Source organism: Patiria miniata, unplaced genomic scaffold, assembly GCF_015706575.1.
Source record: "Patiria miniata isolate m_02_andy unplaced genomic scaffold, ASM1570657v1 HiC_scaffold_5, whole genome shotgun sequence".
Lineage (NCBI taxonomy): Eukaryota > Metazoa > Echinodermata > Asteroidea > Valvatida > Asterinidae > Patiria > Patiria miniata.
The window spans coordinates 40222017-40246342 of record NW_024037072.1 but is presented as its reverse complement, the minus strand read 5'-3'; the positions used below and the strand labels follow the sequence as shown (position 1 = coordinate 40246342).

At 38.1% G+C, this 24326-nt stretch overlaps 1 protein-coding gene and 2 long non-coding RNA genes across 3 annotated transcripts; 1 reads left to right on the top strand and 2 right to left on the bottom strand.

Moving 5' to 3' along the window:
• The first annotated feature begins 3 nt into the window (after positions 1-3).
• Positions 4-8208, top strand: LOC119740986 (putative deoxyribonuclease TATDN3). The gene is made up of 9 exons (XM_038216523.1): positions 4-136; positions 1409-1441; positions 1990-2109; positions 2947-3048; positions 3203-3312; positions 4174-4229; positions 6091-6203; positions 7110-7190; positions 7827-8208. The coding sequence occupies exons 1-9, from the start codon at positions 65-67 to the stop codon at positions 7968-7970; spliced, it is 831 nt and encodes a 276-aa protein (XP_038072451.1). The 5' UTR covers positions 4-64; the 3' UTR covers positions 7971-8208.
• Positions 8209-11739: 3531 nt separating this feature from the next.
• Positions 11740-15640, bottom strand: LOC119740983. Its single transcript, XR_005272709.1, has 4 exons — positions 13860-15640; positions 13310-13477; positions 12996-13175; positions 11740-12495 (listed from the first exon to the last, which is right to left on the bottom strand). It is a non-coding gene; the product is annotated as an uncharacterized LOC119740983 (long non-coding RNA).
• An 897-nt stretch (positions 15641-16537) lies between these two features.
• Positions 16538-18380, bottom strand: LOC119740984. Its single transcript, XR_005272710.1, has 4 exons — positions 18330-18380; positions 17940-18120; positions 17589-17715; positions 16538-17438 (listed from the first exon to the last, which is right to left on the bottom strand). It is a non-coding gene; the product is annotated as an uncharacterized LOC119740984 (long non-coding RNA).
• Between the last annotated feature and the right edge of the window lie 5946 nt (positions 18381-24326).

Genomic DNA, 24326 nt, shown 5'->3' with positions numbered 1-24326 from the left:
TCGGGAAACTCGGGCGAGTATCTCCAACTGAATGCCGCCGGCGGTTCTGCTCGAGACGTAAATCATGGACCCGGACTCTAATGATTATATGTACATAGATGCTCACTGCCACTTGTCTGCGGGAGAATTCAATGAGGTGATGCATCAAGTGTTAAAACGCATCTTCACGTAATTAAATGTCGTAAATAATAAACATTCAGCCATTCAGAGGGCATTAATGCCTTTTTGCTCGGATGCTAGTGCTACTTCTGCTAGATGGATATGCATGAACTTTTTTGCATTCGTTGTTACTGAATTAAAATAACAAAAGATGCTCTCTAAGATGGCCGCTATTACCCTCATTGTCCATTTATAGACCTGGCTTATGCGTTTTTATAGCTGCCATCTTAGAGGGCATCTTTTGTTGTTTTAATTCAGTAACATGATTAAAGGGAATGTACATCATTGGCTTTTGCTGTAATTTTCAGAAATGAACTATTTGAGGGGTTAGTATAATACATTAATAGATCAAATATTGTTACACTGACATGTTTGAAATTTTTTTGTTCGAAAATGCTGGAAAAACCAAGAAAAACAAAAATGTTCAAGTTGTCTGGTTCCTTGGCTCCACTAAACTTAAGATAAAATGGATCAATTTATAATTTAATGCCAGAAAATTGTAAGGTAAGGGAACCAGTCTAGCTGGCCTGCACCCGTTCATGAACATGTAACCAATAGCAAACAAAATTTGGACTGAAAAAAGTGTAAAGTTGGAGCAGTAGTTGAAAAATAGTTTGTTTTTTCCAACGGTGGTCGGCCGACCACCGTTGGAAATGAATACAAAAATACAATTTTCTTGAAAATGAATCACACCAGGTGCCATAACTTTACAGGATGCTTTAGACTGTCATTTACCAACATCCTAGTAAAGGTATTTCGTAAAAACTTGGTAGTTTTATTTTTCGATGTTTGCAAATGTTGTATATTCCCTTTAATGTCAAAATGTCGGTATTGTCACCCTGCCCATGCTACTTTGTAATTAATTTTATTTGCATCTCAACTCAAACTCAAAGCTATTAAAAAACAGTAACCGAAAACAAACAAAGACATAAAGGAATTTTCAAAAAAGGAGTTCAATTGTTCACTAAGCTTGTTTGTATGTATACAACTTAACAATTATTCAAATCAAGAAAAGAAAGATCATTTTGTGAAACTTAAAAGTTTGGGATTAGCAGTTACCGCCCTGAATAATAGTTTAACCCTTTCGGCTCAGCAGTTCAGTCTATTGATTATAGAAAAAGAAGAGAATGCTTTATGTTCAACATTTGGAGTACAGAGTACAAACTTTGTGTGAACGTGATTACTTTTTATTGGATCTTTTGCGATGAAAGTCATGGGTTACTTTTCTTTGATTTTTGCCATTTAATAGGATATTGGAGATGTGATTGAAAGAGCAAAACAGGTAAATATTTCCCTTTTTTTCTCCTAACTTCTTTTAACTTGATCATGTTGATTTGAAAAAAAAAAACACTGCCATTAGGCTGAATAAAAAATATATACCACCAGTTTCTCTTCCCCGCCCGCATCCTTTTTTCCTGCCGAATTTTTGTTTTGTTTTACTTTTCACTTTTTTAACTGCAAAATCTGCTGTATTTTCATACATTGTCACAATCAGAAATATCTTGTGTCTCAATGTATATTTTCAACATGAACGAGTAGCCATTTTGACTTTGAGGTTAAAAAACTAGTCTTAAGAAAAGTGATGGCAATTTTGAGAAAAACAGCATCCGCCGTCTTGGAAAAAATTCTCACGAAAGTGGAGGATACTGAAAAAAAGACCTGCCATCTTGGATCCTTAATGGCAAAACAAAACAAACAAATGTCTGCAATTCTCCTTTTTCTACAAAGTTTGGACGCGAAACTTTATTTTTATTTGGCCTTAATTATGACCCATTCAACAATAGTTTGATCAGACTACATTTTGAAATATTTTATTTTTGTGTCGAGCAGGTTGGAGTGAGAGCTGCCCTTGTCGTTGCTGAACATCAGGGAGAATTTAGCCGAATCCTGGAGCTCAGTCAGCAATATGCAGGCTTCATCATGCCATGCCTGGGCATTCACCCAGTCCAGGTAGCTAAGTCATTTCTCAAACCTTGGCATTGCCTCCAGGTTTGGCTTTGTCTCAAGCCCTGAATCCTTTTGTTGGTCTCTAATGCTTAAAGATGTATTCCACATTCAATTCTATTTTCTTTCCATCTCGAAAAATAGATTTGTTTTTTCAATTGCTTTTTTCCTAGCAATGTGACAGTTATTCACTTTTTAATGAGACAGCAGATGAAAAAATCCACCAACGTTTAGTTATTGAATTTTTTCTTCCCAAAAGTTTAATTATTGGCTGCCAGACATTATAAAAACAGACAATTATTCGGCTTAATTTGTATAAAATAAGAAGAAAAATTCAGAGGGTTGCAAATGCCAAAAATCAGAATAAAATAGTTTTTTTCGTTAAAAAAACACACCAGTTGAAACCTTAGTGTGTTTTTTTTTTGTTTTTTTTAGATAATGGGGTATACGAAATGTAATGACTCAACATTAAGTCCTTTTCTTTTTTTTAGAATTGGAGGTTCCTGTAGCAGAAAATTATTTTAAGCTAAAATCTGCTAAATTATTAGCCTTAAAAAGATTAGGAGGAGCTTGAAGTGGAAGCTGCAGATGAAGCCTAAGAATTTGTTTAAATGACCCACGCTTTTTATGATGGAGCCTGGCCTGTTTCAGGAATTGGTCTGGGTGAATAAATGTGTATTTGCATGTAGGAAAGATTGAAGCGTATAATAAGTATCCATTGGCATTATCCCTTTTCATCCTTGTTTTGGGGAGGATACTTCCAATTATTCAAGTACCCAGTGATGAAATCAAACAGATGAAACCCCATTAGTTATGGTTGTAGATTATATTTCTTGGTTGCAGGGTGATCCTACCAAGGAGCAGAGAGGTGTGCGTCATTCCGACCTTGAGGGCGCTGTTGAATTCATTGAGGCTCACAGTGATGAGCTAGTAGCCATCGGTGAGGTAGGCGGGATCAAATTCATTGCTTCCACTAACAGGTGCACATGTTGTTGCTCATGGGTAGCACAGTGGGTGGGGCTTAATTCTATTAGTACCATGCACATTTTACGATTCCTGTCACAATTTACCGCTGTCTTTCACGATTTGCCATCACCAGGTGGGACTGGATTTCACACCTCGTTTTGTTAAAACCGACCAGGAGAAACAGGAACAACGAGAAGTTCTGATCAGACAGATTGAGCTTGCCAAGAGGTTACATCTGCCTTTGTGAGTAAAAAAAACCCTTGAATTCAGTTGGGTATGTGTGACCGCTGTGCTCGTATATCCACCAATTGCTTCATTAAACACGTATCGGGAAATTAAGGCTAAAATTTTCAACAAACTTTGTTAAAACATATTTTGATTTCTTCTGAAGTTTTTAGGTACATGTATATTTTAATAAGACAGTACTGATGTAATTACAACCTCTATCGTTAGTTCTTTCATTTTAGGGAAGACAAAACTAAACCTGTATGGGAGCCTTAGTTCAGATGTTTGCTTCAGTTTTTGTTTCAAAATTGAGCTGAAATACAAACAGTATTACAATTTATATTTCCCAACCCAAAATTTCATCGTACAAGATACTTAGTATGGAAGACGAAAAGTGGACATCTGCTTGTCTGCTTTCAAAACAGCAGAAATGCAGATATGAACGTTTTCCAAGGTTTCATTTTTTTTCTGCTTTTCTGCCTTTCTGCCACCAGAAAATCAGAATTTATGTTTCAATCAAATCCAATTTTCTGCATTGCTTCTTTTCTGCTACCTGAATATAGCAGGTATTACATTTCCCTCCTGCTTTTCCCTTGTGCAAGGAGCAGAAAATCAGAATGGACATTTTGAATGTTTACATTTTCTGCTTTTCTGCTAGCTGAAAAACAGATTTTACCAAAGCAGCAGAAAAAAGTAGCCAACTGCTTCATTTTCTCTTTCCAGAAAAACCAGAAAAGCCGGCCGAACACTTAGACAACACCTGCTTCTCACTGTTCTGCTAATCAGATACCAGATAAGCAGATTGTACTTAAGCGGATGAGTTTACTCATTACTGAATCTTAACCTTGAACAAGGTTTGATCTTACTTTTACTCTTCAGAAATGTCCACTCAAGATCAGCTGGAAGACCAACAATAAGTCTGTTGAAAGAACACGGTAATCAGGGCTGATGCTATTATTTTTTCATAAACGTACAGTTTTATGCATGTTTAACCAGTGGTTTTTCCGAGCTATTGACTCAGTGTGTACCACTTAATTGTTCATGTTACAAGGGATGAATAAGCCATTTGCGAGTAACCTATACCCTTTGGGATTTACATTTGAAAAACGTCTGGTACAATGACTTGCTCAGAATGCTTGGCACATTTTAACTTTGAATTCTCCAGACCAAGACACTGTTGCTAATCACAAGATTCGGGGCAAGCTCTTGCATAGTTACGTAAGAGACGCTCAGCACTAATACATCGTTCACAATGGGTGAGAATGGCACAAAGACACCAGACCATGCCGGAGCTGGGGTTGCTAGCATAAGGCTTGCCCCGAATCATGTGATATAGTAACAGTCTCTTTGGTCGGGAGAATGCTAGGTTAAAACATGCAAAGCATTGTATTAAGTCAGCGTTCCAGATTTTATTCAAATTTAACTCGCAAATGGCTTATTGGCAGAGGCCACTTGGAGGGATGTTTGGATGCATTTCTAAAGACACGTGACACTCACCCAAAGACGCTACAACTGAATTTGTGCATATATTCAGAATAAATTAGTCACGCATACTTTGCGCCATGTGGGTGCGAACCAGTGCGTGCATCCAGTGTCCCTCCCTGAGGTGGGAGCTGGCTGATATCATCCGATGAAAATATCTTTTCTTTTGCGCACCAGTTTTCATCGGTTGCTGTGTGTTACCATTCAGAATTCCAGACTCAAGAACCGTTGAGTTTTAAAGGTATAGTCCATCATTTGTAATTTGTGCATTTTGTTCGTTTGAAGCTCGTGCTCAAAATCTAAAGTAGGGTTCTGAACAAGTAACCTGATGAATTTTTAGCTCAGCTTCAGCATATTTCAAGAAAAACAGCATTTTAGGATCTCGATTTCAAATCAAAAGTTGCTGAGTCGTGTTTTGAATTGGGCCTGAATTCAGCGTCCGAGACACGTTCTTACTGAGCCAAATGCAGCTTACGCGATGTCGCGCACTGATCCAACGAATTATAGATGGCGCGCGTGCGTCGTGTCAACGCTTGCGCGTGTTTCGGTAAATTAAAAAACGAACTACTAACGGACATTTCCAACGGTGCGTCTTAAGCACCGTTGGAAAAGCCGCCTTTTGTTGATTTCTTCAAAATGACAGCTTGCCAGAAAGAATAATTTCACAGGGGGTTTAGTCCCCCTGTTATCTTTCAACCAAGTATGTTTTTCAACAATAATTACGTCAGTCACATTTTGGATAGCTGCAAATGATGGACTGTAGCTTTAAGAACGTAGGTCTGGGAGCTAGATAAGCCAGTGTCAGCGCCCTCCTATTGGGGTTTGCGAAATTGGTCACAAAGCACCCTCTACAGCTTGTGTACGGAGTCCGTAGTTTACACTATGAGGTGTAGTCAAAACAGAAGTTTGAAAGAAATGACCAGTTGTTTGCCCAGCTGTAAGGAACCGTTCACAGTACAGTGTGGCACGAAGCATTCTCCTCGAAAGGAAACTTTTCATCATCACTTTTGACAAATTACACCATATGGTAGGCCTCCGTCGGTCATTAAGGCGACCATAGATAATGCACCAAAGTTGTCTGTTCCACTTTGGCTGAAAAAGTGTTGGCTATGGCTAAGAAGGCCAATGCCTATGGCTAAGAAGGACAATGCCTATGGCTAAGAAGGACAATGCCTATGGCTAAGAAGGCCAATGCCTATGGCTAAGAAGACCAATGCATGGCAGTTAATGCCGCATTGGCTGCACCATTTGCAGTTTTCAGTTTAGACTGTCCATGAATTATGTTAAACTTTGTGAGGGTTTTCTTTCCTCTAGGTGCAGAACATGTCTTACTGCATGCTTTCGATGGCAAGCCATCCAATGCCATGTTAGGTGTCGAGTGTGGCTATTACTTCTCGATACCGCCCTCTATTGTCAGAAGTGAGCAGGTAATTAAGAAGAAAAACTTTTGTTCAGACGAGAATGTACATTGCAAACATAAATCATGATTTTTATTTTGTGTTTTGCCCTTCTTCGATGTATTTCTTGAACACTGTATACTCAGTGTTGTCCGAGGGCTTGCAAGAAAAAATTGACAAACTTACTCGGGTGGGACTCGAACCCACGACCTCCTGCTTACTAGTGCAGACATCTTACCACTCAACCACCGAGCTTGCCGGGGTTGGCTGGCTGGTTCGAGTCTGACATAGCAGCAGGTTCCACAAAACCCAATATAAAAATTAACGTTGCTCTGATGCAGATTTCATCTCATAAATCATGATGTCATCGAGAAGAAATCCAAAGATTAGGGCAAAAAGCAAAGCATTCAATTTTGAGTGAAACTATCAATCTTGATGAAATCTCTGTTATTTATTCCCCCATTTACACAAACAAAAAAGTTGCCAAACCATCACCTGATCAAAGAAGGTGTATTGGAGTGGTGTTCTTTTTTTTGGGGGGGATGAACAAAAATGGAGGCCTGTTTATCTTTCCATATTGCAGAAATTAACTTCACAGACAGTGTATGGTTTTTGGGGAGGAACAACCATTTGTTTGGCCTTGGAAAGTAAGAGAACTGGGACAGATTTGTTTTAACGCTAGTGCAACAGACAATTCTGGAAAAATAGTTTCCAGCCTATTCAGCTATTTTTTTGTGTCTTTGTTCTCAAAATTCTAACCTTAAAAAGTGGCAGGATGAAATCATTCAAGAGTAAAATAGTGGAAGTTTCAAAAAGGTTCTCATTTCTTGAGCCAACTTAGCTGTTGATAAATACAAAGTAGTGAAATTAAACATTGAACCGTAACAGTACCAGTGTCTTCTTAGACTTTTCTTTTTCTTTTTTGTTTCTTCAAAGAAGCAGAAACTTGTGAAACACCTGCCTCTGGACAGAATCCTTCTGGAGACTGACTCCCCAGCACTTGCTGCCGAGAAACAGGTACCACCTCTGGCCAATAGTATAGCCTGGCTGAATAGTTTTCAATTAATTTTTCTTTTTTCTTTTGGGGCGGAGAGGGACAATGAAACCACAGGTGTACAGGGGGCACACTGAGCATTTGATACCCTGTTTCACAGTCTTTCACATGCCAAAGATTAGAAATTGAACAATGTAATATACCAAACAAGTGACTGAACTACATGTACATATCTTAGTGCCACATGTTTGTGTCTCCTCCTTGCTATTCAAGTTTGCAACTGCAGCTAACCATGGGGAAATTCCTGCCTACATTCCTGCCCCGAATGGCCCGTCCGAAATTTTACATTATAATCCCCGATTTCAAATTGGTCATGTGATAGCCAACCCACTGAATCATGGGGAAAGGGAAATTAATTTCAGAGGGGGGGGGGAACATAACTCCACCCCTTTCAACAATGGTGGATCTATCTAGTAGTGAATGGAAGCAACACCCCCCCCCCCTCCTCGACTTTGCTTGAGCAGCAATTCTTAACACCCCCCCCCCCCCCCCCCCCCCCCCGGGGCACACCCAATGTTGTGCATTAACTGTGGTTTCTGAGTGTAGTGTGTGTAGAATGTTAATGATGATTTTGGTGTCATATTTTTCACTCCTCGCAGACGCGAAATGAACCCAAGAACATCTCCATCAGCTGTGAGTACATTGCCAAAATAAAGAATGTGTCCTCAGAGGAAGTCATGCGGATCACTGCTGAGAATGCCCTGAGATTATTCCCAAAGCTTAGCCAGCTGATACGCAGGTGATGGAGTATGGAAACCAAAAGTTAGGGAATAACTGCAAGGACACACCAACAATTTTATCCCGGAGTTGCAATGGAGCCAATATTTGAATGCATCAATTTTTCCCTTTTTTTCTGATTTGTCTCTCTGCAATTACACAAAATGATACTTAAGCCAAAGCACCACGTGTAGACGTAATTATGAAATTTCATTATATTGAAGCATGCTTTATTTTATAATAAAAAAATATATATGTTTAACTTCTTAAAGGGAAAATACAACATTTGCAAACATCAAAAAATAAAACTACCAAATCATTTTGAAATACCTTGCTGGACTGTTAGTGAATGACAGTGTAAAGCATCCTGTAAAATCATGGCACCTGGTATACTGTCATTTTCAAGAAAAGTGGTATTTTTGTATCAATTTCCAACGCTGATCGGCCGATCAGCGTTGGAAAAAACTGGCTTTTTTCAAATACTGGCCCCAGTTGACCATCGCACTTGTTTGCAATCGATTACACACCTATATGAACGGGTACAAGCCAGCTAGACTGGTTCCCTGACCTTACAATTCCCCAATATATGTAAACTGCTCTGTTTCTTCTTAAATGGAGTCAGGGAACCAGACTACAGGAAAATGATTGTTTTTCTTGGTTTTTATAGCATTTTCGAACCCAAAACCTCAAAAAAGTCAGTGTAACTATATTTGCTATATATTTCCAACCCCCCAATTCCATCCATTTCTGAAAATTACAGCAAAAGCAAATGATGTATATTCCCTTTAAGTTATGAGATTGAACATATGCTTTATCAGAAATGTAGAGATTTAAGCCAGACTGCTAATGCATATTATTTTACAAAGTTTAATTTGAAGGTGAACATCTTATATGTACACTTTGTGCCTTTACGATCTTGGACCATGGTTATTTTTACATGAACAAGATGATCCACTTCTTTCACTTTGTACCTGAATTGTGCGCAGAAAGCCTGTTTTTTTTATGCCAACTAGTTGACTACAGCCTTAACCATACGCTTTGCTACAACAGACATTACTACTCAGTCCATTTAAAGGCACCTGCTGTTAACTTTAGTTAACTGCAGGTATGATTTAAAGCCCTCGGAAATACTCACAAGAAGCAAACTGAAGTGACAATTTAACTGCAAATTTTCGGAGGTTTTGGGGCGTGGGGGGGGGGGGGCGCACTCTGCATTAACAAAAATTGCTAAGAATTCCAACTTTGTACTGGAATTAAGAATTTGAAAAGCACAAACAAACAAGGTGGGTATTACAAGAAATCAGTTATAGAAAAATGTGACTGGCTCCACAAAAAAAAAGAGTATTAAGTCGCGCTGTGCATTATTGTGTAATGGCCCGCGCAACATTGAGAGGGTGAAAATTTCATCATAGTCAAAATGTGATTTTCATTTTTTTGTCATGATTGACATCTTTAATACCTACAGTTTCAGGTAACAGAAATGTTGATTTTGATGAACAAAGTGGAAAAAACAACCATTTTGTGTGCATCGTTCTGTTGTTCTACAACAACTTAAAGCCAGCTATTTCAAAGCCTGTTTTCTTAGTTGTGTAATTTGAGCTCCAAGGATATGCAAATATGTCATATCTCCAAAACGGGAGGAGCTATATGGGGCTCAATTATATACTAAATGAATAATTACATTGTGGGCTTTCCAACCAAGTATATAACTCAACATAATACCCTTTTTGTTGAGCCGGTCACAGTATTGACCCTGGCTGTGTATTGTATTTTCTGTGAATAAATATTTGCCAGAACTTTTTGTCTTTGGTGTTGATGTGTATGTGTCCCACAAACTGATAGATTGTGAATTCTTGATATAGAAACTATGAAAGAAATGTAATGTGAATTACATGTACACAGATAATGCCATAGGGATAACCGGGAAGGGGGGTCCTTGAATCAAGACTAGTAAAGTCGCAACTCGGTCCCTCATCCTCTTCCCATTATTAACACCCCTTAATATACTGCCCTCATCGGTAGGTATTGGCCATTTTGTGCACACCGTTAACTTGGCATACTGCCCTCATCGGTAGGTATTGGCCAATTTGTACACACCGTTAACTTGGCATACTCCCCTCATCGTCAGATATTTGCCAGTTTGCATGCACTATTATCTTGGCATGCTGCCCTCATCGTCATGATTTGCCAGTTTTCATGCACCGTTAATTTGATATACTGCCCTCATCGGCAGGATCTGGTTGGTCTGCCTGCATTGAAATTTGGCGCTTCCAACACCTTTTGTGGCAAAAGCCATGGAGCTTTGTTAAATTACAGCATGCCCAATAATTAGTAGAGGGTGTGTTTACAGTGGTCACATGCTCGGGTTGTTTTATGGGCTTATGATGAAGTCTAGAACCCCCCCCCCCCCCCTTTTTTTTATTATAGATTCTCCTTGTAAAAACCATGCAACTTTATCTTATCTTCCTGGAGTGACATAATCGGACTATTTCCTGTACATGTAGTAGCTTACCCCAAACACCCAAAACATGTACAGGCAAATATAAGTGACAATCTTACAAATACATCAAGGGTCTATTTTCTTGCAGGTTTTTTTTTATTCTTTAAACGTGATTGAAATAAAGCCCAAGACAAAAACAATTAAATACGATTCCTTAAGGTACGGTAAGTTACAGAAGTGAAACAGTTTAGTTCAGATTCTTTATTCGCATAAAATGCACAATAAATAGATATGTAAGTCGTATACATTTAATATAAATTTCTCACAAACAAAACAAAAACACAAATTAAAACAGTACATAAAACTCTTTAAAAAAAAATCATTACATTCATTACAGTGCTCAACGGGTATACTTGCCAGAGTGATTATTAAGCTACTGTTTTTTTTTCACATTTTGCTGCGCTGTACACAGTGCTACGCAGTATATTCCTATATGAAGGACTGAAATATATTTAAAATTATGTACATTTAAATTGGGACACCCTTGAATGCCCGTGGAAGTCAAATATATAAACATCTTTTAAAAACATAAACAATACATATTGTTTGGAAGCGTTCAGGTTTGGAAATATTTTCGCGTGAAAAAAAATTGGCTTAAAAGGTATCATATACACTCAAGTTCGGAGATGCTTAGTATGACATACGGTGGCGTAGCCAGGAATTTTTCAGTGGGGGGGGGGGGGGGGGGGGGGGGAAGGGGGGGGGGCTGGAACATTTCATGGGGGGGGGGCTTCATGTAGATCAATTATATTTTTTTTTAGAAACTCAAAATCTCAGTGGGGCGACCGCCCCCCGTGGCTACGCCACTGTATGACATACTAGTTCCCTTGTGGATAAAAAATGAATAAACAACCAAAACAAAATCAAAAAAGATTCTTTTGAATATTTTAGGTACTTTTATCTCTTTTTGAAATTTACCTTTTAATTGAACACAACTTTGAGGCAACAAGTTCAACATTCGGTTTACATTGTGTTTATCCTTCTGTTTTGGGTAATTAAACTGTTAATAAAGTGAAGCGACGTGCACAATCAACAATAAACACAACGTGAAAGTTTAAACAAATTGTTAGTGAAAAAGTGCAATATAAATCACAAAAGGATAAACACAAATGTAAGTTGAGTGTCAGTTTCCTGTTGCAATGCATTAATTAAGGAGTTCTCTAAATAAAAAAAAAGAAATTGCCTCCGTAAGGCAAGCCACGTTACATTGAGGTTTTATTAAAAACCTTGGTGAAAATATTCCTGGATAATTTCAAGTGATTCTTTAAAATAGTTTAAAACTCGCCGGTTTCATATTCCCTTTAACATTTTGCGTAGCCAAGCATTTCCTTGCGTCGTCAGTTATTCAACAGAGGAAAAAATGGTATTAACATTGGAATGAAAATCACTAAAAGGTTTGGGTGTCCAATGACTTAAAATTGTCTTTTTGAAAGTGTGTAAACCTCTTATGGCTTAAATTAGTGCTCTGTTCTGTCACGCCAACTTAATGATAGTATAGTTTTGATGTACCGGTACCTTATAAATACAGTTAAGACCTTTCAAGGAAAGGACGGTCTACATTTTAAATACTTCGGAAAGTATTTGGCTTGATACTACACACCGTCCATGGGAAGTGTCTGCAGCCACTTTACACAGACTCGTGTGTAATTTCAAGCCTTATCCAAGTGATTGAGGGCAACTACGAGAAACCTCCATTCTCATATTGACATGCCACTTTGAGAAGGCCAATGAATGAAATTACTTGTAATATGACTAATTACAACATCTGTAATTACCCAGTAAAGTTTTTTTTTATATCGGATTTAGATACTGTTGGAGGCTTTGATATAGATTATAGTTTAAAGCATCGATAGTTGTTTTATTGTTCAATTATCTAAAATCAAGCTGCTACAAGTATTTTACAAAAATAGATTTTGGATTCAATTTTCATTAAGTATTTATTCCTATAAAAAACTTTAAAATGTATTGCAGTCTACAAAAAACATTCTCATTTGAAGTTTCTTGGTGAGTCATCTGTGCATCATTCAAGTGCTGATGAGAGCTTGGGGAATCTACAAAGAAAGAAAAGACAAAGAAGAAACTAAATAAATTATCCAGAACCCTGGCATAAAAGTAAATCACAAGGAGCACCAAACAGTGACTCACTTGAAAAATCTACTCATTTTGGAGTTAAGTTCATTGAGAGTTCGATTCCTCTACGAAATCAGTGCTACTTATAATGCCCCAAAAGGTTTGCCCTCGGAAGTAGAACACTTATCAAAATTGACAAAATTCAAGATGAAATTGCTGGAGTTATTTTCTCCACTTAAGTTTACTGTGCTCGACTGCAATTTGCATACTTTATTCCGGACATTATTTTGTTGGTTGTTATCCTGAGTGCCTATAAGATACCTCAGCTTCATCTTTGATGCATTGGGGTTGGCTTGTTCGCAATGATAGAAAATCTGGAATATACTATTCTAGTTTTTCAGCAGGTAGGGAAATCTACCACAAGAGGTATGACATTCATCCTTGCTCAATTCTTGTTTTAATTTGCTCGAGTTATATTCACCTCTGGAATCAGAAATGGCTAGCAGGCAGTGTCATCAGTTCATCGGTCGGTCCTACTTTCTGCTTCCTTGCAGTTCCTTGTTTTTCTCTAAGATTTGGGCATGGGTGATCCTCTTATCCAAACCATACGATGCCACCTCTTCATCCAGCACGTCCGTCTACATCAGTCAGCCATCATCCTCTGAAATGATAAATTTTAGAAGAAAGATTAGCAATGTGGGAAAAGCAAGCCATCATCAACAATGGAGTGACACATCACCAATTTCACCCTGTTGACAGTATTTGCAAATTCATTGCGGTTCGGAGTAAGCTAACCTTGAGATTCAGAAGTGATATGCTCAGCAAGCAAGCAGGGTCATCCGTCCATCTGTCGGTCCTCCCTGCTTCCCTAAGGTTTCGTCTGATATGTGTGGGGGTCATTCTCTTATCCTTGCCCAAGTCAAGCAGTCCCTTCTTCCAGACAGTCCCATCATTGCTCGTCTTCTAAAATGTATTAAAACAAAGGAGAAAGAAACCTTTCAATCAACACTCAAAAAGTAATGTCCCACTTTACCGACACTAAGTTGGAAGAAACAAATAGCAACATTAGAGGAGTACTGTATGACTGAATAATTACGGGAAAGAATGTTGCATCCTGACGCCACAGGTTTTTCATTACACATTATTTCAATGAAGGTCAGTCACTGCAACATATTGAAAAGACATGAATCTGGGACTGAAAATCATTTTCAATTTTGTAAAAACAAAATGTATCACCCAAAAAAAATGCATCATGTTTTTACAAAGAAGTGGCGTCTGGATACTACATTCTTTCTTCATTCTGTTGAAAGTACTTGAACGTTCTGCTTTTATCAAGTAAACTAACCTGGTAACCAGGAATGGGAAGCCCAATAAGCAGGTCATCAGTTCATCTGTCGGTCCTCCTCCCTGCTTCCGGTTCCGCCTGTGATGCATGAGGTTGGGGAGGGGTTCGTTCATCGTCGTCCTGACGCACCCTTCTCCTCCAATCTGTCCCGAATTTTAGATCCTCTTTTTCTTTGACGAAAGCTGCAGATCTTTCCTATGTAAACGGGATAAACAAAAACACTGGGCCTAGCCCAGCTCCGCAAGTGACTCAAACCATTCCCATTGCATCTACCATGTCTAGGCTTACCTATAACCAGTCGTTATAAGTATCCAAAAAAAAAATAACTTAATGTTAACAATCACCTTTAATGAGACAAGATTGGGTATAAGGTGCAGACGCTAATACACCATTTCGCTCGCGCGTTGAAAGAAAATGACAGTATCTTAAAACTCACATTTCAAAAACATCACAGAAATTTACAAGAACTCAAAGAGGGCAAAATGCCATCTTGATCCTTGCCGATCCTTCAAAATCAGACTTAAATAAAACATATGGCGGAAGAAGGGTTACGCATACCTTATTACAAACATTTAATATGAGAAATGATACCCTTGCATGTGACAGTAAATGTGTCGCATGTCTTACAAAACTTTCCTTCAAAAGGTCGTGTCTGGGAGGTGCGGTCTTCTCACCATCCCTGCACAAAGATTTCGGCTTTAAATTAATGGCATTAAACAATTATTTTTAAACATCATTGATTCTGTGATCAGGTATTTCCTTTACCATAACGCTGTTAGTTTTGCCGTAGTTTTCTGCTTTTCCCGCCACTGAGTAAAAACAGCACTATGTCAAAATTTCCTTGCCGATGCTTGACTATCGGACCTACATTACATCGAGGGAAGACAAAAGATGACTTCTAATTCCCTGCCGATCTTCGCAACCGGACTTACTTTGAAAAATACTATACATAATCATGTATCCTTGCCGATCTTTCCAAATCGGACTTACACAAAATGACGAAGAAGAATGTTAAAAAAGAAATACAAGTAGGGGGCCTACATGTTGGTAAAAAAAGTCTTGGCAGTAGGCCCTATCTTTTACTCATTCCCAAGCACTTAGGTTTGCAATTAGTTCTGTCTTTTCTGAAGGCAAACTTTTTGAAGAGGTGTTGCAATTTAGCAGACGAATATGAGGATGGGCTAATTTTGCGAGAGGGCAACAAAAACCTTTCAGTGTCGCTGTAATTGCCGTTATAACTGCCGTTATAAATTTCGCCATTTTCGAGATGATTATATATATTTTTTCTTTTGCTGTGATTTTTGCCGTAATTTCCGTAATTTTAAGTTTATTTTGCTGCTATAGCCTTTATTTGTGCCGCCGTTTGCCAAATTTCGTTTTCCAACGTTTGGATATTGTGAAGTAGTTGCTGCCGATATGATCCGTTGCCGATGTGTATTTTCGTCATTTTTACATAACCAATTTCTTCGTGGTATCGTGGTTTGGAAAATTAACATTCTATTATTTGTTTCTTTTGCTACAGTGCTTTCATGTTTTTGCCGTAATCATTGACGTCATTTTGATTTCAGATGCTTTGATTCCGTAACCGATTATTTGAGATTGTAGAACGATTGTAGAATGAGAAAAATAACATTGGTATCAAATATTTTTTTTTCTCACTACCGTTGTGATTTTTGCCATATTTGTTTCGTCGTTGTACGAGCCGCTTTCAGTTGGTGTATAATTGTCATTTTCAAAGCCGACTGATGAGACACGTATGCTATTTTTCTGCGAAATGAACTTCGTTTTACTTTTTCTAGCCGCTTTGAGTTATTTAATGTAATCGTCATTTTCATCGCCGACTGGTGAGAGCGGTGCGCTATTTCCGCGAAATAAAATTCGGTTACGGTGTGATTTTCGATTTATCATTTTAGATCAATTTAAACTAATAACACCGATTTCAAGTATTATTTCTTCCAATACCGCTGCACATTTTGACGTATTTTTCGTAAATTTGATATAATATTTATTTCATCCCATATAGACCGATCTCTTTAACTACTGCAACGCTTTTTTCCGTTATGGTTTTCGTGTTCTCCCCTTCAATAAAACAGCACTGTCGGCCTTATACGTTATCAAAGGTCAAAGTAAGACAACCAAATGAGTAACTCAAAGGAGATATGTATACTTGATGAAAACATGTATCCCTGCCGATCTTTCCAAATCGGACTCACATAAATGGTGTAGATTAAGTTTAAACCTTTACAAAAACACGAAGAAATGTCGCATGCGATAGCAAATATGTCGCATGTCTTATACAGCCATTTTCCCTATCGCTTTGTTTATGATTGCACTTTTGTACCCTTTCACATGCATAACCTGGCTATTTCTTGCCTTTTTGAAGGCAAACTTCTTGACAATGACACAATTGCAGGTATTTTCGCTGACAAATAATACTTAAAAGATGTGGTGTAGGCCTAGACCTTGGGGGAATGCCTTTAACATGCTGCTTTAATTAAAATTCAGTCATTTTCTTTACATCGATATAATGGAGTTCTTCTTTAATTTCCGTCATTTTTTTTAACCTTTTTTTCTGCTGTCATTTTCCCCACCGTTTACCAAAATTCGCTTTCCGACTTTTTTAAGCAGTGTAGTCGTACCGGAAGTGGCTGCCGATTATAATTTGAAATTTTTTGCTAACATTATTTCGGTCATTTTTCCTTAGCAAATTTTTGCATGGCATAGGGCCAAGAAGTTTTAAAAATTACCGATTTTCAAATATTTATTTATTTCGCTGCCGCTGTTAATCTTTTTACCGTAATTTTCGTCTCTTTAATTTTGTCCTTCCGCAATCGATTTTTTTACTTTGTAGGTAAGAAAAATAACACTGATATCAAGTATTATTTCTCTCACTAACGCTGTGATTTTTTTTAGCCGTGTTAACTATGTTTTGTCACTTCACTTATATGCCGCGTTGATTTTCGGTGTAATTTTCGTAATTTTCCTGAAGCTACCTGTAGAAACAGAGTGCCGTGCTGCGAGAAGAAACTCCACGTACTATGTGATTTTCGTTGTAATTTAATTTGGACCAATTTGATTTTTGTTTCCACATTTCGTCACACGCGTGTAGTCAAATATTTCGGGTAGGTGTCGCAGTGAAGGTAAAAGCAACACTGATTTCAGTTATTTTCGGCGTAAATTTCATCTTTTTCTCAGCCACTTGTTGGAAGCGGAGAAGCATTTCTGTGAGAAGAAAATCCGCTCATGATTTGATTTTCACTGCAATGTATTTTACACACATTTGACTTTTTTTCTTAATTTTTGTCATATTCGTCGTCTAATATTTCAGGTATAGGTATCTTAGTAAAGTTAACAAGTAACAGTGATTTAAGTTATTATTTCTTCCAATTATAGCGGCAACTTTGGCGTAAGAATTCGTATTTTCGTCGTTTTTATGTTTTATAATATTGCAAAATAATATGCATTCTGATTTTTGATCCAATATTCCGCACTTGGAAAGTATCTGATGAGGGCATCCTTGTCCAGATACAGCAGCTTCGTAATTGTCCAGTCTCATCCAAGCTTGGCGGTCCTCATCTTCTAAAACATGACAAAAGGAGTAAACTAGCAAAATTTACAATTAATATTTAAAGAGGTTATCAAGCATCGTAAGAGGTGACATAGCATTAAAGGAATAACAAATTTAAGTGTAGGCCTACATATCCCTGGTCTCTTTTCAAGTTAACATACCTCAAGAATCGGTAATGGCCAACAGAGCAGGCAGAGTCAGTCAACCGTCGGTCCTCCTAACTTATGGCAGCTTGAGGCAGCTTGAGGCAGGCTCATCCATCATAGGGCCAGCCAATGGTCCTCATGTCTGTAAAAAGATTCAAATGACGAAAGAAAATATCCGAATTATTATTAAGAAATATCTGAAAGGTAGAGCAAGAGGGAGGGGGGGGGGATGTTCGAATTAACCCCACAGGCAGTGCCCCACTACCAGCACTCTTTATTCGTGGGAGAACATAGAATAGCGCCAGATCACCCATTTTAATTACTTGTTTCTGCTTATTCTTTAGGTACATGTAACTAAAAACTAACCTCAAGAATTAGTAATGGGAAGCCCAGCAAGCAGGTCATCCGTTCATCTGTCGGTCCTCCTCCCTGCTTTCGGTTCCTCGAGTTTCTGTGTGATAAGGCTGTTGGAGCCCTGACGATGTCTTGAGGCAGGCTATCAACCCCAGTAGAGCAATTCTCTCATCAGTCAATGGTCCTCATTTTTCTGAAAGGATTCAAATGACGAAAGAAAACATTTGATTTATTGAGCTGTAATTGTGCCAGGGCTACAAAGGGGAAAGACTACAACCCCATAAAGCAAAGCCCCGCTACCAGAACTGGACGAACATAGAAGACGAACATAGAAGAGCGCCAGATCGCCCATTTTGATTAGTTCTTGATGTTTCTGTTTAAGTAGGCTACATGCACACAAACCTGATAGTCAGTAATGGGAAGCCCAGCAAGCAGGTCATCCGTTCATCTGTCGGTCCTCAACCCTGCTTCCGGTTCCTCGAGTTTCTGTGTGATGAGGCTGTTGGAGCCCTGACGAAGTCTTGAGGCAGGCTCATCAATCTCAGTAAAGCAATTCCCTCATCAGTCAGTGGTCCTCATTTTTCTGAAAGGATACGAAAGAAAACATTTGCATTATTGAGCTGTATTTGTGCCAGGGGAAAGAAAACATTGAATTAACCCCACAAAGCAAAGCCCGCTACCAGAACCCGTTGTTTGTGGAAGAACATTATAACAGAGTCAGATCGCCCATTTTGATGAGTTCTGTGACTTGATTGATCCTGCGAAGAGGAAGCCAACATGCAAACTAACCTCAAGAATCAGTAATGGGTAGCCCAGCAAGCAGGTCATCCGTTCATCTGTCGGTCCTCCTCCCTGCTTCCGGTTCCTCGAGTTTCTGTGTGATGAGGCTGTTGGAGCCTTGGAGGGTTCATTTTCGTCCAGACAAAGCAGCCTAGCTCATCCATGCAGTCTCAACTCTTAGATCATCAGTTTCTTTGATGAAAGCTGCAACTCTTTCCTAAGTGAAGAGGGTTACGAAAACACTGGGCCTAGCCCATTTGTTACTGAAGTGAAACATTCCAAAACATTACGTCTAAGCCTACCTGTAATGAGGCCACTTGTTACCAAATAGAAACTAAACGATTCTACCCATGTTTCCACTATCTACTTTTAAAAACAGACATGATATTTTTTGTCATAATGCACACGAACATGTGCCGAGGCCGATAATGGCAGGTTGCCAATAAGTTGTACCCTTTCACAATGTACTTTTTTGGTGTGTGTGTGGGGGGGGGGGGGGGGTAATTAGGTCTTTTGGAAGGCACTTCTCGACAATGCCAACAATTTTAATGTTTTGAAATGCCACTGTATATAACTGAAATTCAGTCATTTTCTAAACAGATATTTTGTTCATTATGGTGTGATTTTTTTCCTCGTAATTTCGTCAATTTCATTTTCATTTGCTGCCGTCATTTTGCCATCGTTTGCCAAAATTCGCTTTCCGACTTTTTGAGGCAATGTAGAACCGGTATTTACCGCTAAGCATAACTTCATACTTTTTTAAAATCTTAACTTCGGTCTTTTTTCTGTGGCCAAATTTGGAACTTTCGAAGTTTAGAAATTAGCACCAATTTTCAAGTACATGTACATGTACATGTATTTACTTCTCTCGTTGCGGATGATTAATTTTTATGCCGTTATTTTTGTCATTTTGATTTGTTATTTCGATAACCCATTTTGTTTACTTTGTGGCAAGAAAAATAATACTGATTTCGGGTATTTTTACTCTTACTAACGCTGTGATGTTTTCTTCGCGTTATTTTCATCATTTTCCTAGCGTGTAGGCCTACACGTAGAAAGCGGAGTGATTTTTGTTTTTCGGAAGAAAAAAAATTCGCTAACGATGTGATTTTCGCTACAATTTATTTTGGACCGATTTGAATTTTGTTTTCAGTTTTCGTCATACTCGTAGTCAAGTAAATATCCGGGTAGGTTTTGCAGAAAAGGTAAAAAATAACACCGATTTCAGGTATTATTTATTCCAATACTGCCCAACATTTTAAAGTTGATTTCGTATTTTCGTCAATTTGAGGCTTGCCGCTTCAAAACCGTAACATTTTTTGCCCGACGTATTACAGTTGAGAAAAAAAATAACACTGATTTCAAGTATTATTCCTTTCAACTTTGCTTCGATTTTGTTTAACGATTTGACATTTTCGTAGCCGCAACGATAAATTTGATTTAAAAACATTTAATTTTGTCTATTGTCAGACAACAGACTGAAACCATTAACAAAAGCACACCACACAGAGAGCAATGCACACAAAGGCAAAAAATCAAACATGCAACATTTACAATGAAACAAAATACAATCTACTTTTGAGTTTTTTCTCCAAAAGTCATTCTCTCTGTAAGCATTATTTTACTCACAGATAAGTTTATCTTTAAATACTTAATAATGAACCGAGCTTAAAAGCTCTTCACAGAATAAAAATGTATTTTATATAAATTTATGCAAAGTATAATTTACCAAAGTTATGACTTTTGAATTTACTGCGATCATTAAAATATGGTCAACTGTGCCCTCACTGCTCACAGACTAGCGAAGTATAGACAATGCGGCGCTTTTACAGACGCTGTTAATCCCAGATTTTTTGACCTTTTAGTGTTAATATAAGAGCGTATATGTCACCTTAACAGAGAGCTCATTTAGGAATTACTGTTAATTATTAACCAACAGTTTCCTATGTATGGCTATTTAAGTAGTAACATCCTTTAGTGTTTTTGTTAAATGGTTTAAGTTTTAATGTTTAAGTTCTTCTGAAGGAAGGGGCCTCTTGGAAATCGGCGCTACTAATATGCACCGAAGAGGGTATCCCTTATAAGTGACACTGCACCAGGCATGGTCACTGTCAATTGCCGATGGCCTAGATTTTATGAATCTTGTTTGCTCTTAAACATTTTATACAATTATAAAGAAATTATATCGTCGTTGGTGGACAACACACCAGGCATTGCCACTTTCTGTAGATGTTTTACTAACTTTGTTTAATTATTGTTTTGAGTTGGGCAAAGTACCAGCCAATGTCCGTTTGAGGGCAGCATTCCAGTTGATCGATAAAACATCACAAAATGATTCTCAATCAATTGCAAAATCTACTTTAAATTTGCGAGTGAAGTTTCTTAATAGCGAAAATAAAATAAAATACACCAGTACTTTCAAGTTTAGGGGGACAGTGTTATTCATTAGACTGATTTTCGTTTGCATTAAGTTAGTGTTATTTTTATACTTTTTTTTTTTAGAAAAAGTTCTAAAACTCCCCATCGCACTGCCTGCAGGCTCAATGTGCGCATGCTCGCAGCGGGCTATGCTTGCTCCCTAATTTTCGTTTGCTTCATTTTCCCTAACACTGTTCATTGCACTTTGCTAAACAGTTCCCTAGATTTTATCACTTCTTATCACACGAAATCGCGCGATCGCGCGGGTACGCGGATACGTGGGTACGAAGACCAAGAGAAGATGAACATATTTTTCTTACTTAGGGCCTACTACTATACATATGACAATCACAACGTACGTACGTGATACATTTAATTTATCACATGCGTACGTGATAATATAATATTACGTACTAACGCAATATTAGTATTATTATTGCGTACATACCTGATAAATACATATTACGTACGTACATGTATTGCATATGTACGTGATAGTACGTGTGTCCTTAAACGAGTATACGTTGTGTATACGTACTTAATAATTATCACGTGGGCCCTACGTACGTAATAATTATCACGTGGGCCCTATACGTGATAATATTACCTACGTACGTGATAATATTCAAGTACGTGCCTGAGTTATGTACGTGTCAATAACACATACGTAATAGTATTACGAAAAAAACGAAATAACTCCCTATGTCCCCTCACGGTCTTCGTACCAAAACGTCTCCGGTCTAGCCAAAAAAAAAAACCACGAGTTTGCCGAACATTACGTATGAATATGCCTTATTGTCGAACGGAAAAGCGATAGAACGCGGTGCGGAGGTTTCTAAACGCGTATGAGAATATTTCGCGAATTTAAATGCCTATAATCATTATCCTAACACTCCTACAGATCCAGCAGCTGCTTTGCTTTGCGGATGCTGCATAATGCACGCCTGCAGCGTCTGCACTCCTCCCAACTTGACCTACAAAAAAAAACCCAAATTAATTGTTTGCATCAGTGCACCAACGTTTTGCCCAGAATGTTGATTAGGTTTTATATTGTTTCAATTATTTTTAGTTTCTGAGACTGAGGTGGAGAACGTCTTTTAACCTTCTCCAGAAAGGGAGTTACATAAAACCTGGAAGTCAAAGTGACAATGCAGGAAACACTGTCACAAGTTTATCATTGAAAATACTGGTGTAAATTAGCAATTTTAATTACTCAGGGACTATAATTTGAAGGGAAAAAAAGCTGCCACTGGAATGCTACCCTTCAAGAAAAAAAATACAGACATCTCCTGAAATAATAGCTCGAAAAAAAATATGGCATTAATAGAAGCTCGATCAGGCTTCACGATTTCAAACAATGTTTCACGTGCGAACGCAATGTCACTGCACGTTTCAAATTCCTATGCAAATTAACTCACGTGCGAACACAATGTCACTGCACGGTCTGACGAATTCTTTCGAAATTGTATTTTTTCCCCACGTGCGAACACAATGTTACTGCACATTTCAGACGAATTTCTATGCAAATGTTATACTCAACGTGCGAACGCAATGTCACTGCACGTGTCTGACGAATTCCTATTGGCATTGCATTATTATTGAATAATAGAATACATTTTCGTTCAACCTTAATTCTGCTGTAATTTATCTTTCATGTACACTTTTTTTAACATCCAATGAGATTTAAGGAGTTCTCTGTTTTAGGTGACAAAACTCTCTACTTTTATCTGAGCTTCCTAAAAAATTAAAGTATTTTACTGCCTTGAAATGAAGTAATTTATCCGCTCAGCCAGAAAACAATACCTGGCCGGCCAGTGGCTTGTTTTTTGCAGTCTCAAACTTTATATCTAAACTGCTTGGGATTAACGGAGCCTATAGCCACGCCCTATTTTATTTACAAACGTGCGAACGCAATGTCACTGCACGTGTGAGATGGATTCCTATGCAAAGATTATATTGTACGTGCGAACGCAATGTCACTGCACGTGTACGACGAAATATTATTCAAATTTTATATTTCACGTGCGAACGCAATGTCACTGCACGTATCTTGTCGACTTCCTATGCAAATATGTTATACGTGCGAACACAATGTCACTGCACGTGTACGACGAAATATTATTCAAATTTTATATTTCACGTGCGAACGCAATGTCACTGCACGTATCTTGTCGATTTCCTATGCAAATGTTATGTTAAACGTGCGAACGCAATGTCACTGCACGTGTGAGATGGATTCCTATGCAAAGATTATATTGTACGTGCGAACGCAATGTCACTGCACGTGTACGACGAAATATTATTCAAATGTTATATTTCACGTGCGAACGCAATGTCACTGCACGTATCTTATCGATTTCCTATGCAAATGTTATGTTAAACGTGCGAACGCAATGTCACTGCACGTGTGCGATGGATTCTTATGAATTTTTTTTTATTATACGTGCGAACACAATGTCACTGCACGTGTCTGACGAAATTTTATTATTATTGCTTATCTTCAAGTTATACTTTATACACAAATAAAGGCCTTACACTTACTTAAAGAGACCCTAGATTTTGTAGGAGAACCTTATACACATGTACATTAATCAGAGACGTGTAACGTACCTCTTTCTACTCTTGAAGATATTGCCCATCTTGATGTTGATCTTGGTGTAAATGGTAATGTTGTCTTTCTTAATACAATATAAATCAGACACAATGTGCACTTTCAATGGAAATAAACATAATTTTATACAGAGCCAAACTAATAATTTTGAACTGTGAGAGTTGCAGTGAGCGTGAGGAGCACAACGACAGTAATGAAGGCCTACCCCAGTATCGAATCAACAGCTTAAGATAAAGCTCGTGCACGCTAGGTCTCTGTACCGTGGTGATCAGCGAGGCATGAATGTAACAAAAGGGCTGGAGTCTGAGTGGAAATCTTCTAAACACGTTATTTGCATAATGTGTATTCAGCACAAGCCTGGGTTAGAAATGAGAATCGGATAGAATGCTAATGACGTAATCCCCGGCGATGGGCGATTACATTTTGGTCACGATACTTACTTAGAGGGAGAACACGGTTTCATACTGATCAACTTGAGTTGAAAACAATTGCCTGTTTTAAATAAATTTGGGAAGGACGAAAACAAAATGTACTGCACCCACTTTGAATTTGTGGACTGACCGGTTACAGTCGCATCGCCGGAGCACTTG

Excerpts from the sequence above, each read along its gene's own strand:
- LOC119740986 (XM_038216523.1), top strand. The coding sequence starts at position 65 with ATGGACCCGGACTCTAATGATTATATGTACATAGATGCTCACTGCCAC. Across the intron at positions 2,110-2,946 it reads TGGGCATTCACCCAGTCCAG|GGTGATCCTACCAAGGAGCA; the intron begins GTAGCTAAGTCA and ends TCTTGGTTGCAG. Across the intron at positions 3,313-4,173 it reads AAGAGGTTACATCTGCCTTT|AAATGTCCACTCAAGATCAG; the intron begins GTGAGTAAAAAA and ends TTTACTCTTCAG.